This window comes from Podarcis cretensis, assembly GCF_951804945.1.
Source record: "Podarcis cretensis genome assembly, chromosome: 13".
Taxonomy (NCBI): Eukaryota; Metazoa; Chordata; class Lepidosauria; order Squamata; family Lacertidae; genus Podarcis; species Podarcis cretensis.
In genome coordinates, this window is record NC_137182.1 from 2,233,737 (window position 1) to 2,245,577 (window position 11,841).

The window sequence follows — 11,841 nt, forward strand, 5'->3', positions numbered from 1 at the left end:
CAGTTTGCAAAGCCTTCTGGAGACACAGAACAAACAGCATGGACCCACACAGACAGACAGACACACATTCTGCCAGAAAAAGAGAAGGATGTTATTCCAGGGCCCACCTATGACAACATAACAGTTTGCATCAACTCCCAAAGCTTTTAAGTACAGGAGAAAACATGGTCCAGCTATTCACGGAGTGCTAACCAAAATATTGTTTCTCAAAGCACAGACAAAGCACACTTGCATTGCCTTGTAATTCATTCAGCTTAGGGACGCCCCCCCGCTGTGCCTGCCACATCACATAAAGTTGAGGCTGTGTAGCGGTTTAGTGAAATGTATGTTCTGCCTTCTGACGCCATTCTCTACTCCAAGGGAAGGAGGGTGGCTGCATGATTTATTCATGCCTTGAGAGAGACATTGGACTCCTGTCAGTGCCAATTTTTCATTTTTAAAAAAATTGTTATTTCCATGGCTGATTGGTGGCCACTGAATCTTAGCAAGTGTAAGTATAAATGAGAAGAGTTCCTAAAGTTACGGTTCCTATGCCTGAAAGGAAAGAGGATTACAAATACAAACAAGCCTGGTCCTTCTTTTCCTTTCCCCTTTTACTGCTGCAGATATGAGAACAGGAAGAGGGTGGGAGTGTTTGAATTCTGCAGCTTCCTTGTGGTTTAAAGACATAGATCTCGAGTGCATGCTTGCCCCACAAGTTGTTGAAATGGAACACAGAGTGCCAGGGCGCTACAGATAAAATGGTGGGCCCTCTAGGAATTTCATCACGTTTCAAAAAATATTGCATTAAAGAGGCAACATACGATGCCTTGTGAAATTTTAGAATTGTCTAATATCAATATGCAGCACTCCAAATTTTTCAGGTAATCTTCCCAGAAATGTTAAAAATATAGAGACAGTCCAAACCTATTACATAAGTACTTTGAAAGGTGAAAACACAATATTGGTGGGAGTTCCCTTTTAAACTTACAGTAAAGGCTGATGGGTTTCTGATGGCATCTATGCTTCAAGAGGCTAAATTTATTCTGGCCAGCCTGAATCTGTCACAAGACAGACATCTTGGATAACAGCTCCATACAGGATGAGTCAGGAATCCTGGGAACCAGTGTGTTCTAAGAGAGACAAATCCTGTTGCCTCCGAGTGCCTGTCTTGCTCCAACCCTGCCATGCCTAGAGACAGCCAGTCAGCTCATGCATTCATAGCAGTAACCAGAGGGGGAATGACTATTGAGCGGAGCAGAGAAAATAAACGCCCTGGTGCATCTGAATCAGTGCAACCGGATGCCTTCATCTGCCCCAGCTGCAACAAAGCATGTCTCTCCCATATTGGTCTCTACAGCCACAGCAGGCGCTGCAACCTTTCAACCATTTGATTTCACCCCCAAAACACTCTCCTTCATTGTTTCCTAAGACAGCTGGATGCCAGCAATGAAATCCAATGGATTAGCAAGGTGTCTAGGACACAGTTTAGGAGGTTTGTCTAGCTCAGGGGTCAGCAACCTTTTTTAGCCATGGGCCAGTCCACCATCCCTCAGACCTTGTTGGGGGGTGGACTATATGGGGGGGGGAAACAAATTTCTATGCCCCACAAATAACCCAGAGATGCATTTTAAATAAAAGGACACATTCTACTCATGTAAAAACACGCTGATTCCCGGACCGTCTGCGGGCCGGATTGAGAAGGCGATTGGGCCGCATCCGGCCCCCGGGTCTTAGGTTGCCTACCCCTGGTCTAGCTAAATTAGTTCTTTCACACCTTTAATTTCAGAGAATTAAAAGAATCTAACACAGAGCTCAAATACAGGAATGGGTCTAGCTTTCACCTCACATCAGAGACTAGCCTACCTTAATAAGCTTTTGATGCCCAAGCCTGAATTAAATTCTAGCGCCTACAAACCTCTAACAGTATGATACATTTTTAGAATTACTTTACATACCTATAAACTAGTAAACTTCATTTATTGCTTAGAAAAGATGATCCTCTTAATGATAAACATTGTTGCCAAAAATATATATATATTGCCCAGTTAAAGTTTCTGATGTGTGTGCCCTGACCCTAGAGGTCCATAGCTACTTGGAAGTCAGAATCCTAACTGGGATCAATCTGTTGCCTAAATGGAAGCTCTGAGGGTACTGGAGAATTTTAATATGACTGAAGTGACCTATATGCAGTAATGAATGATGGAATGGACAGGAGGCATAGAATATATGGAACTGACAGGTGACTGAGAAACAAGATTTTTTTAAAGAAAAAACCAACAGTTCTTTTGCTGCATGGAGAACCAGAATAACTAAAGATTTAATGGACTGTTTCTTTAAAATATATAGCCCAGTCAAACAGATTTTTTTATTACTTCTTCTATTTACCAAATATAAGGTATTAAATATACAGTTCTCTGCACAGAATCTGATTACAAAAGGGGTTTAAACAAGCATAGCAAGCACTCGTGTCCCCCACCCCGTCTTCCTGTGCCTTTGAGAAGACACTGCAGCATTGAAAACAGGTGAGCTGGAACAACTGTTCAATTCATACAAGGGCTGGAATGAAATATTGAAGAGAAACATCTTCGTGGAGCAAGATGAAGTGAACAATCCTTTTGCTTGCAATATCTGCAAAACACAAGTCCATATTTTAAACTTCAAAGGATGACAGAGGGCCCAAAATATCACGTTCAACAATAGCCAACATTCTCCAGTTTTGAAGGCCAAACAGATGCAGAGGCCAAGCTGCAGGAGGTCTGGAATATTTTGAACATGGCTACCATCAACCTCCAAAAATTTTTAAAACTGTTTTTCCCAACCAGGAGAAAGACAACAAAAAGAAAAGCTGTGTCAGGTCCTCCCTCCTAGACAAAAGGCACTTTCAACAACAGCCACTTGACAGCAGACCTGACTCTGCCTACAGATGCATATGCCCTGCTGGAGCTGGGCAAGGGAGGGCTGAGGTGAGTTACCGTACATAAACATGATTCATACATACATATATAATTTTATTCGTATGCCACCTTTCCACAGTTAAAACCATGCTCAAGGTGGCTTACAACATGGTGTGTGTGTGGGGGGGGAAACAGAACCAAATTACAAATATAACCAAAGTAGTCATAAACAATAAAGAAATATCAAAATATACACAACCAAATTTCCACATAAATCATAACATCTAAAATAAAGATAAGAAAAAATTACTATCAATAACAGCAACAATCCCCCCATGGTGTCCGGTTTGGCCCTAAGAATGCTGTCCAAATACAGTGGTGTGTGGAAATGTTGAAATTTGCTTTTACAGGAAGGATATGGCAATCCCTTCCAAAGACGTGACCATCTTCTTCATAGAGTGGCAAATGACTTGTTCAAACAACAGGCCAAAAGGGTCACTTACTACATAGGGCTTTTGTGGGATTCACTTGCTGTCCTGCAAGTAACTGGAGAAGTCTCTTGATGTCAATGCGGGCCTCGGCCATGGTCTCGAGATCTCTCTCTTGACTCGACTTTTGGGAGCCTACAGAAATTCACAAAAAATAGAAACTTTTATTAACTAGAACAAGTTTTTTAAAGGGTTGTACATAATTTCCATTAACAGTTTAAGGCTGTAATCTGTGCATTTTACTTCCAAGTACAGTGGTACCTCGAGTTACAAGCGTCTCAGGTTACAAACACTTCAGGTTACAAACTCCGCTAATCTGGAAGTTACCTTGAGTTGAGAACTTTGCCCCAGGATAAAAACGGAAATTGTGTGCTGGCAGCGCAGCAGCAGCAAAAGGCCCCATTAGTGAAAGCACGCCTCTAGTTAAGAGAACGGACCTCGGGAATGAATTAAGTTCGTAACTAGAGGTACCACTGTACATATGAACATGATCAAGCAGCCAGTATGTACTCTGTTCTATTCCTCATTGTGACAACCACCTCATACTTCCATTTCAGAGAGAACAAACCAAGGCTAGTAGCTAACTTGTCAGCAGGGCAGTGGCTCTTTTTGGGGGGGTGTTATTGGGTTATTGTTCTTATTTTGTTTTTATATATTGTGATCTTTTCTGTGAACTGCCTTGAGACCTCCAGGTATAGGGGAGCATATAAATTCAATAAATAAAAAATAAAGTAAGTACCACGTGAGACCACATCACAGCTCCAGTCTCAGCCACTGGGGAGGGGTGGACCCAGAGCCAGTTCACACGGATCCCTGCATGAAAGTAAGTCTCTGGTTAGCTGTAGGAGCTACCAAAGCTGCCAGAAGTGGCTGAAGGAAGAGAGGAAGGAACTAGCAGTGGCAGGCACTGATGATGAACGTGTTGGAATGGGGCTCACTGACACTGACTACAGTAATATTCAGACCCTGTACTGCATCCAGCCAGAGGCTTCTGTACGCACAGAGATTTGTTCATAGGCAGAGGTGCTGTATTGGCACACCCACACCCCAGAAAAAAATCACTTCATCACAACAGCCACCAGCTGAGCAAGTACCACACAAGAGCAGCAAGCAGGCAGGCAGGCAGGCAGGCCCCTGAAAAGTGGGGACTTTGAGGGCTGTGTGGGCACATGAAGGCTGGGAGAAGTTAAAAGCCTCCATCGGTAGTGGAAGCGAAGACGGCAGCAGAGACACCAGCTGCCCAGTCATCACCCATCTCAACTTCTTCTGAGGCAATTGTTATCCATACAATCTGCCTCTTGTGTCTCTCACCCCACACAACTCTCTGGAGTAATCTGGGGTGATTTTTGCACCCCCTGGGCCTGGGCAGTGGGGACCAGTTTCGCCAACCCCATGGTATGTCTCTCTTCATAGGCTCCTGTGTGCACTGGTCATCATTGCAATACATTCAGGAAAAGGAGAAGACTAGTGTGTGTTACCAAAATGATTTTTCATAGTGCATCAGGTAATAAGCAGGACCACCAGGAGCCCCCAGTTTTAGTCATCATGTTTACCATGAAGTGTGTGCAACCATCTTCTGTCACACCTAACAAATCCTAGCCACCATCCCAACCTTGGAGCTGTGGTATCTGTCTGTGGAGATTATCTCTGCAAGTTGCACAGAACTTCAGAAACCCATCACAACTATGGAGAGCAATCCCTGCCCCAGCTGCAAGGATGGGAAGGAAACTGGCTTCAATTATGTACTTTCAAGGTGCTCCGAGTATCTCCGAAGCACAGGAGCAAACTGAGAAGCCCCAATCTTCTTCACAGATGCAAGAAAAGGAACTCTAGTACTGTGCCTTAAAAGGGCACCAGCAAATCAAACTAAGCCCAACCCTCCCTTGCCGCCATGGAGATCAGTGGGATATTTTGCTTCTGCGCTACAAACAACCATCTCTGTGTCCATATTGGATCTCTGGAAGAGGTGCAAACTGTTTCGGCAACTGCACCCGACTTCTGAGACCCTTCAAAGGACTGTGCAACTGCACTTACAGTCTCCACCTCTCTCTATACAGTTCAAGCTGCAGAAGAAGACTAGAAGGAATTCCCAAGTCTGGAGCTGGGAAAAGGAACAGGATATTGTGCTATGATCACGGCACTTCTCCTTGCTTCTCTGGTAGTGCACCCCGTCCCTGGCTGGAGACAAGAGGAGCAGGCAGCCGTGAGATCTTGCAGTATAACTCAACGAGAGTTCTGTGAGATCTTGCAGGAAGCTGCCACTTCTTCTCGCTTCTCTGGTGGTGGCGGCAGGGGTGGGGCACCTGCGAGAGTGCTGCCCCTTGGGATTCCACCCCCAAGGCAGCTGGCTTAGTCCCCTTTATGGGTGGCCCAGCTCTGGCTGTGATAGCATATGAGATCAGGAACAACACCTTGCAGGAGCAGCAAGAGCCTGGCAACCACACCCGCGCCCTTCCCGCTGTCTCCCGACTTGGCTAGAAGGCTGGCGGGGGGGGGGGGGGAGAAGCCTGCTCCTCCCCGTCGCCAGCCCCGCAAACTCGGGAGACAGTGGGAGAGGCGCAGCGCGCCCTCCCACTGTCTCCCGACATGGTTTGGAGGCTGGCGGAGGGCTTCCTCCTCCCCCAGCCCCGCAAGCTCCCAGAGCGATGCCAAAGCTGCACGCAGCTTCAGCATGGCTCTGGGTCCCGTTCTGGGGGAGGGGGAAGCTCGGGCTTCCCCCGACCCAGCCCCGCGTCTCCAGCCGGGAGACGGTCGCGGGGGGCTGCTTTAGCCCCGCGCGCGCTCTCCCGGCTGGAGAGGTGATGCTCGGCTATGGAGGCTCCTGCCATATGCGCGCGTCACCTCTCCAGCCGGGAGAGCACGCGCGGGGCTAAAGCAGCCCCCCGCGACCCTCTCCCGGCTGGAGAGGTGAGGCGCGCTTATGGCAGGAGCCTCCATAGGCGCGCATCACCTCTCCAGCTGGGAGAGCACGCACGGGGCTAAAGCAGCCCCCCCGCGACCCTCTCCTGGCTGGAGAGGTGACGCGCGCCTACGGCCGCTGCTCCCTGACCTGCTCTTTGGGGCTGGTGGTGGGCTTCCCCCGCCAGCCCCAAAGAGCAGGTCGAAAGGAACCTGAAGCCTGGAGAGCAAGAGGGGTCGGTGCGCACCGACCCCTCTCGCTCTCCAGGCTTCCAAGGTAGCCGCCTGAACACACCTTAAACGGCACCTTGTTTTAGAGCGGGAAAACAAAAGGGGGAAAATTCTCCCACTCTCTGCGCAGCGCTTCCTGCCGCTTCGCTGAAGGGGCGCTGGGCAGAGAGCAGAAGAATTTTTTTCCCTTGTTCTCCCCCCTCTAAAACAAGGTGCGTCCTATGGTGCGAAAAATACGGTAAGTGAATTCTCATAAAGTGGGGAATGCTCTCTAAGCACCCTCTCTGCCGCTCTCTCTTCAATCCATGCAAAAAAATACTAGAATTGAAGCTCTGGGGCTGGCAGGAGGCTGGAGGACATGTGGGAAAGTGGCTGCTGTTGCTGTGCTACCGTGCGCATCAGCTGTTAGTCAGGGAGGCTGAGCAGTGTAAACAAAGCCCTGCTACGCCTCTGGTCTCTTCTGGGCTTCCTCCGACGTCCTCTTCAGGCTCTGTGGAGGGTCTTCTCACCAGCCACAAGGGCTCTCCAGCTCTCTCCTGCCATTTCCAGGTTTGAATTGATTGATTGATTTCATGGCACTGCACGTATATGTGGTCCCCTGCGAGTCGTAATACACCTGTATTTTCCCCATTCATGATAATTAACTATGTATATTAGTCCATTGTTTGAAGCTACAATGTTATTTCAATTATTTGACCTGCAAATCTGTATTTCCTTCCTTTCACTTTGTTACTGACATCTGAGCGTGTGGAAAGAAAACTATTAAAGACAGACTCAAGCTAGCTCTATTTTACAACAACTATAAAACTGGCTAAAAATTGTTGGTGATTACTTTCAGAGCACTGCAAACCTATGCATGGTTACTCAGAAGCAAGCCCTTACTGCCTGATAAGTGTACACAGGACTGTAGCTTTTGTTGTTTACTTTTGTTAGGATCTGTTATCTGACAAGAAAAGAAAATTGCTTACCCCAGGGAGGATTCCCAAGGTCTTTAAAGTGGGTTGTAACACACACTAGATCAGTTTCTATTTTCAAGTTCATTTCTCCATTTAGATTTGCTTCTATTACCTACAATGTAAACAAAACAGTTCATATGCTTTTCACAACTACTAAATGTATTCTACCAACACCTGTTTGTCAAGAGAATGCACTTATAACAATTAAGGTTCTATTCCTAAATACATGCCTCCAGACACATCTATAAATAAATGGTGACAACTCTGCTTAAGAGCTCTGCATCAACAAATCACTAAGCATCAAAAAGTCAGTTATATAAATTAGGGAGGTGTGTAAAAATATCATCCATGTGATGGTCTCTAGTACTGTGAACAATAGAACAAAAGTGTCCACCGACTCGGACAAATAAGTAAGCCTAGCCTTCTCTGGTGCGGTTAACCAGAAGACTGATCTGCAGATTCGGCAAGTGAAGCTTTCCAGCGCCGAGATAACACCACAATCTACTAATGATTTCAGATCAAGCTGCTGTTAAGACACAAGAGCAGGTAAAATTCTTGATAGCCAAAATTCCATAACTACAAGTTAAACATGCATTTCATAAACATGCAAAAAAGAGGAAAATATTGTACATTCACGAAGTCAGTTTGGCAGGGATAACTAATTTGTATAGTCTTAGGGACCAGACAGTGGCCTGGGAATTATTGGCACCATCTTGCAATGAAGGCTGTACAGGTATGCAGGACATGCAACCAGGTAAAGCATTCTATATAAAGTGTTTATGCTCAGGGCTTTTTTCCAGTTGGCACGTCTTAGGTACTTTGGCTGGGTGATCCCCCCTCTAAAAAGCACAATAACTTTGGGTGGATGCTCCCCTAAAAAAGGTCAAGTTCTGACACCACTTTTTCTAGAAAAAAAAGCGCTGCGTATGCTTACTTATCACTTACAAAGTCTAAAAGAGATGGAATGTTGCAGCGTGGATCCTTTTTCCTTTCATTACTTACTGGCATAGGCCAATGGTTTTCAAGTGGTGCCACGGTGCCCTAGGGTTCTTTGAATGATGGTCAAGTTTTAGTTTTTACCAGGTATCCCACAAGGAACTGAAGAAGTTGGTCAAGGAAGCAGTGGATTCAAAAAGGTTGAAAACCTCTGGGTTGAGGGATCATATAGGTATGATATGCTAGTTATTTCCAGTGGCTCCAATTGCTTACCAGCTGTGTACTCAGAGAGCAACCCTGGATAACTAAACCTTGATGGGAGTCTTACGTGCAAAGTATCAAGTGAGAGCCAAGACCAGACACCATTCACACAATTAGCAACCGCAAGATGGTATTTTCTAAAGTAAATACCCAGCACCGGGTATCCAATCTGGATCAGTACCATAGTGGGGGTAAAGAATTAAAGCCCTCCAGCTTCCCCCAAGGTCCCAAACTAGATTAGCCACACAAGCCTGCTATTTACTATTTTAAAAAGTAAGAAAAAATGCACAATTTCCAGTTGTATGAATGGTGTCTTGTCCAGTTTGATCCAGCGGTTACAATGATTGCATAAAAACTCATTCCAAGTGATGCATCTCTCTCCCCCCACTTCTACTCCCACGTTAAGAATATAATAACTTACTATAGAATTGGAGAGGTTTTTCATTCTCTCCACAACACTCCTCATGGTCTTCAGCGCTGGTAAATAAATGCTGACCTACAAAATCAAATCAACTGCCTTGAAAGTGCAGATGAGCCACGCCTGCCCCACACTGTTACTGGGCAATGACCCCCAGTGTCAATTGAAAAGGGATATAGTCACATGCAAGGGCACAGTTCTATATAGCAACTACGAGAATGTTGAAGGGCGTAAGACTGTGCGAAACTAGATTGATAATGAGAAAGGTTTGCAATAGAATGAATATATCATTATAAGCAGAAAGTGAAGATTCCAGCAAGGCTTACAATGAACTATATAGCACAAAATTATTGTTGTTGTATTGAAGAATGCTAAGCAGCTGGCCACAGGCTTCTGAATAAGGTCCTGTTTCAAAGAACTTCCTCAGATAACTGTAAAAAACATTATTCACAAGGGAATGTTTACTCTCCCTTTCTTCTAGTTAGAATAAGATAATTAAAGTTTTGTTTTATGTTTAGTAACTTATTTGGAGAGAGATACATTTCTGAAGTCCTTGCAGTTGTCAAAACTGTAATCAGGGCCTTAAAACACTTTTGAGGAGATGAGTTTTTGGCTGAAATATGGATGCCTCCTTTAGCAATGAATTGTACGGGTGGTATGTATATTTGTTAACTGCTTGTGGGGAATAAACAATTGCTTCACATTAAGTGCAAACCAAGCCAATGAAAGAAAAAAAAATGAAGTAAACTCAGATTGCATTACGTGAAAACACATTTGCTTCTGGCTGTGAGAGTTTTGGCTCTGAAAATATTTCAACTGCTCCAAGTTCGTGTTGTTTTTAAATGGTCAGCACTCTAGAGCGAGGACCAGTTGGTAGGTATGTTGGCAGCCAAGTGTTAAGCTGAGTATTGTGAAGAGGGTGTGAATGGTACATTAGTTAGGTTTGCAAGTCATATGAATGGGCAGCAGTGCATGAAAGAGTGAATGTGGAATGGACTCAGGAGATACTGTAAAGCACACTGTAAATTTTCACTGGTCTCCAATGGTGAAATACACATTCTCTCTAAAAAGAAGTTTTTGCACTAATTGCAATCCTTGGTAGAATAATGGCTGTAATTCAATTGAATAATGGCTGTAATTCAAACATGAATAATGAAAAACAACTTTATGTAAACTCATCCTCAGTTTACATTATCACAATGTGCTTATTAGCCTACGTCACTTTTAGATTGAATGAAATCAATCATCTTAACTAAAAGGAAATTAATTTTGTTGTTGGAGTGGAATACCTTTGAGATGGGAAGTATTTGGAATACTGTTTAAACAATTTAATTTTGATATTGTGGAAACTGAAAGGGGCTCACATCAAAGTCCGGCACACTTGGTTCCCTGAAGTCATTCCACAGCTTTCTTGGGATAATACCCACAGGAATGTCGTGAGTCACGACACGGCTAGTGCTGGATAAAGAAGGCTAGAGAGAAGAAAACAAAAGGTTACATAACCAAAATTCATGACAGTAAATGCTGTAATCCTATAAACACATATGGAAGAATGCCGCCTTTCTTTAAAAAAAAAAAAAAGGGGGGGGAGGGCTATGGCAGAGAAACTTCAGGTGTTCCAGGATGAGCATGATTATCTGGATCAACTTCAGTTCAGGCCTAGTTTTGGGACTGACTCACCCCCGGGATGAGTGTGGGGACAGGAGGTACTGATCAGCCTGGATACTCCTACTCTCAGCAGCTTTTGATCCCATTGATCATGGTGCCCTCATCCCAACTGCTCAGATGGGGCTCCAAGGCACAGCTACAGGGGTTTCATGTCTACCTGCACAGGGGAGTCTAGAGAACAGCATTGGAGGAGTGTGCTTTGGTCCCCTAGTACAAATGCTATGGGGCTCTGCAGGGCACTATTTGGTCCCCCACACTATTAGAGCCCTGCAGGCAGCCCTGGGGGGCGGGGCGGGGCACTGGGACCTCTTCCCACCCTGGCTTCCACCATCTGGAGCTCCACCTGCCGCCCAGGGGAAGGAATGCAGGCTTTCCTCCTGAAGGGGCTTTTAGCGACCTCACTTTTCACCTTTCCCCCCCCGCCCCCCGCATCCATTTCTCCTCACCAATTCTACGGCTACAGTGAGGCAAGGACAGCGCTTGTTCGTCAACTTGATTTTCACCGCCTTCGCGCTCTGTGCCGTTTTTAAGGCTCTGGACAGGTTTTCCGGCGTCACCTCCAGATAAATTTCATTTTTTTCTGCGGCCACTCCCTCCATCTGGAACTCGTCGAAGACATTCCCCTGGAAGAGCGGGAGCGGGTGAGGCCGGGGCGCCCGGCTTGGGGGTCCCGCCGCCCCCGGCCCCGGCTTACCTGGCGGACCTCGCACCACAGGCGGGCGCCCCCCGCCGCCCCTCGGGCGCCCGCCACGAAGACCAGCTGCTCGGCCGTCAGGCGCAGCGCGCACGCCTTGGCCAGCCTGGCCACCGTCGCCACGGCGCCTGCGGGAGCGAGCGAGGGAGGAGAGCCACGTTAGCCCCGAGGCCGCCCCGCCCGAAAGCGGCGCCCACCCCCCCCCCCGCCCCGGCCCCCCCCCCCCGCCCGCCCGCCACTCACGGCTGAAGTGCGCCAGGCAGCCGGCCTCCGAGATCTTGGCGCGGAAGCGCATGGCGGGCGGCCCTTTCTCCCCGCCTCCCTGGGGGGCCGGAAGTGTAGCCCAGGCCTCGGCAGCCCCGCCCCCCCCCGCAGGTCGCTCGCAGCCACTTCCTTTCGACCCCGAGTGCTCAGA

At 46.7% G+C, this 11,841-nt stretch overlaps 1 protein-coding gene across 2 annotated transcripts; it reads right to left on the minus strand.

Annotated features, from left to right (window-relative positions):
• Positions 1-2,226: 2,226 nt before the first annotated feature.
• HUS1 (HUS1 checkpoint clamp component) lies at positions 2,227-11,743 on the minus strand. 2 transcript variants are annotated; one of them, XM_079950023.1, is made up of 8 exons: positions 11,670-11,743; positions 11,427-11,554; positions 11,179-11,355; positions 10,429-10,536; positions 9,068-9,142; positions 7,462-7,561; positions 3,380-3,499; positions 2,227-2,610 (listed from the first exon to the last, which is right to left on the minus strand). In XM_079950023.1, exons 1-8 carry the CDS (start codon positions 11,719-11,721, stop codon positions 2,528-2,530), a joined length of 843 nt encoding a protein of 280 aa, XP_079806149.1. In that variant the 5' UTR covers positions 11,722-11,743; the 3' UTR covers positions 2,227-2,527. The 2 variants fall into 2 exon arrangements, with proteins under 2 accessions (XP_079806149.1, XP_079806150.1); XM_079950024.1 differs by lacking the exon at positions 9,068-9,142.
• Between the last annotated feature and the right edge of the window lie 98 nt (positions 11,744-11,841).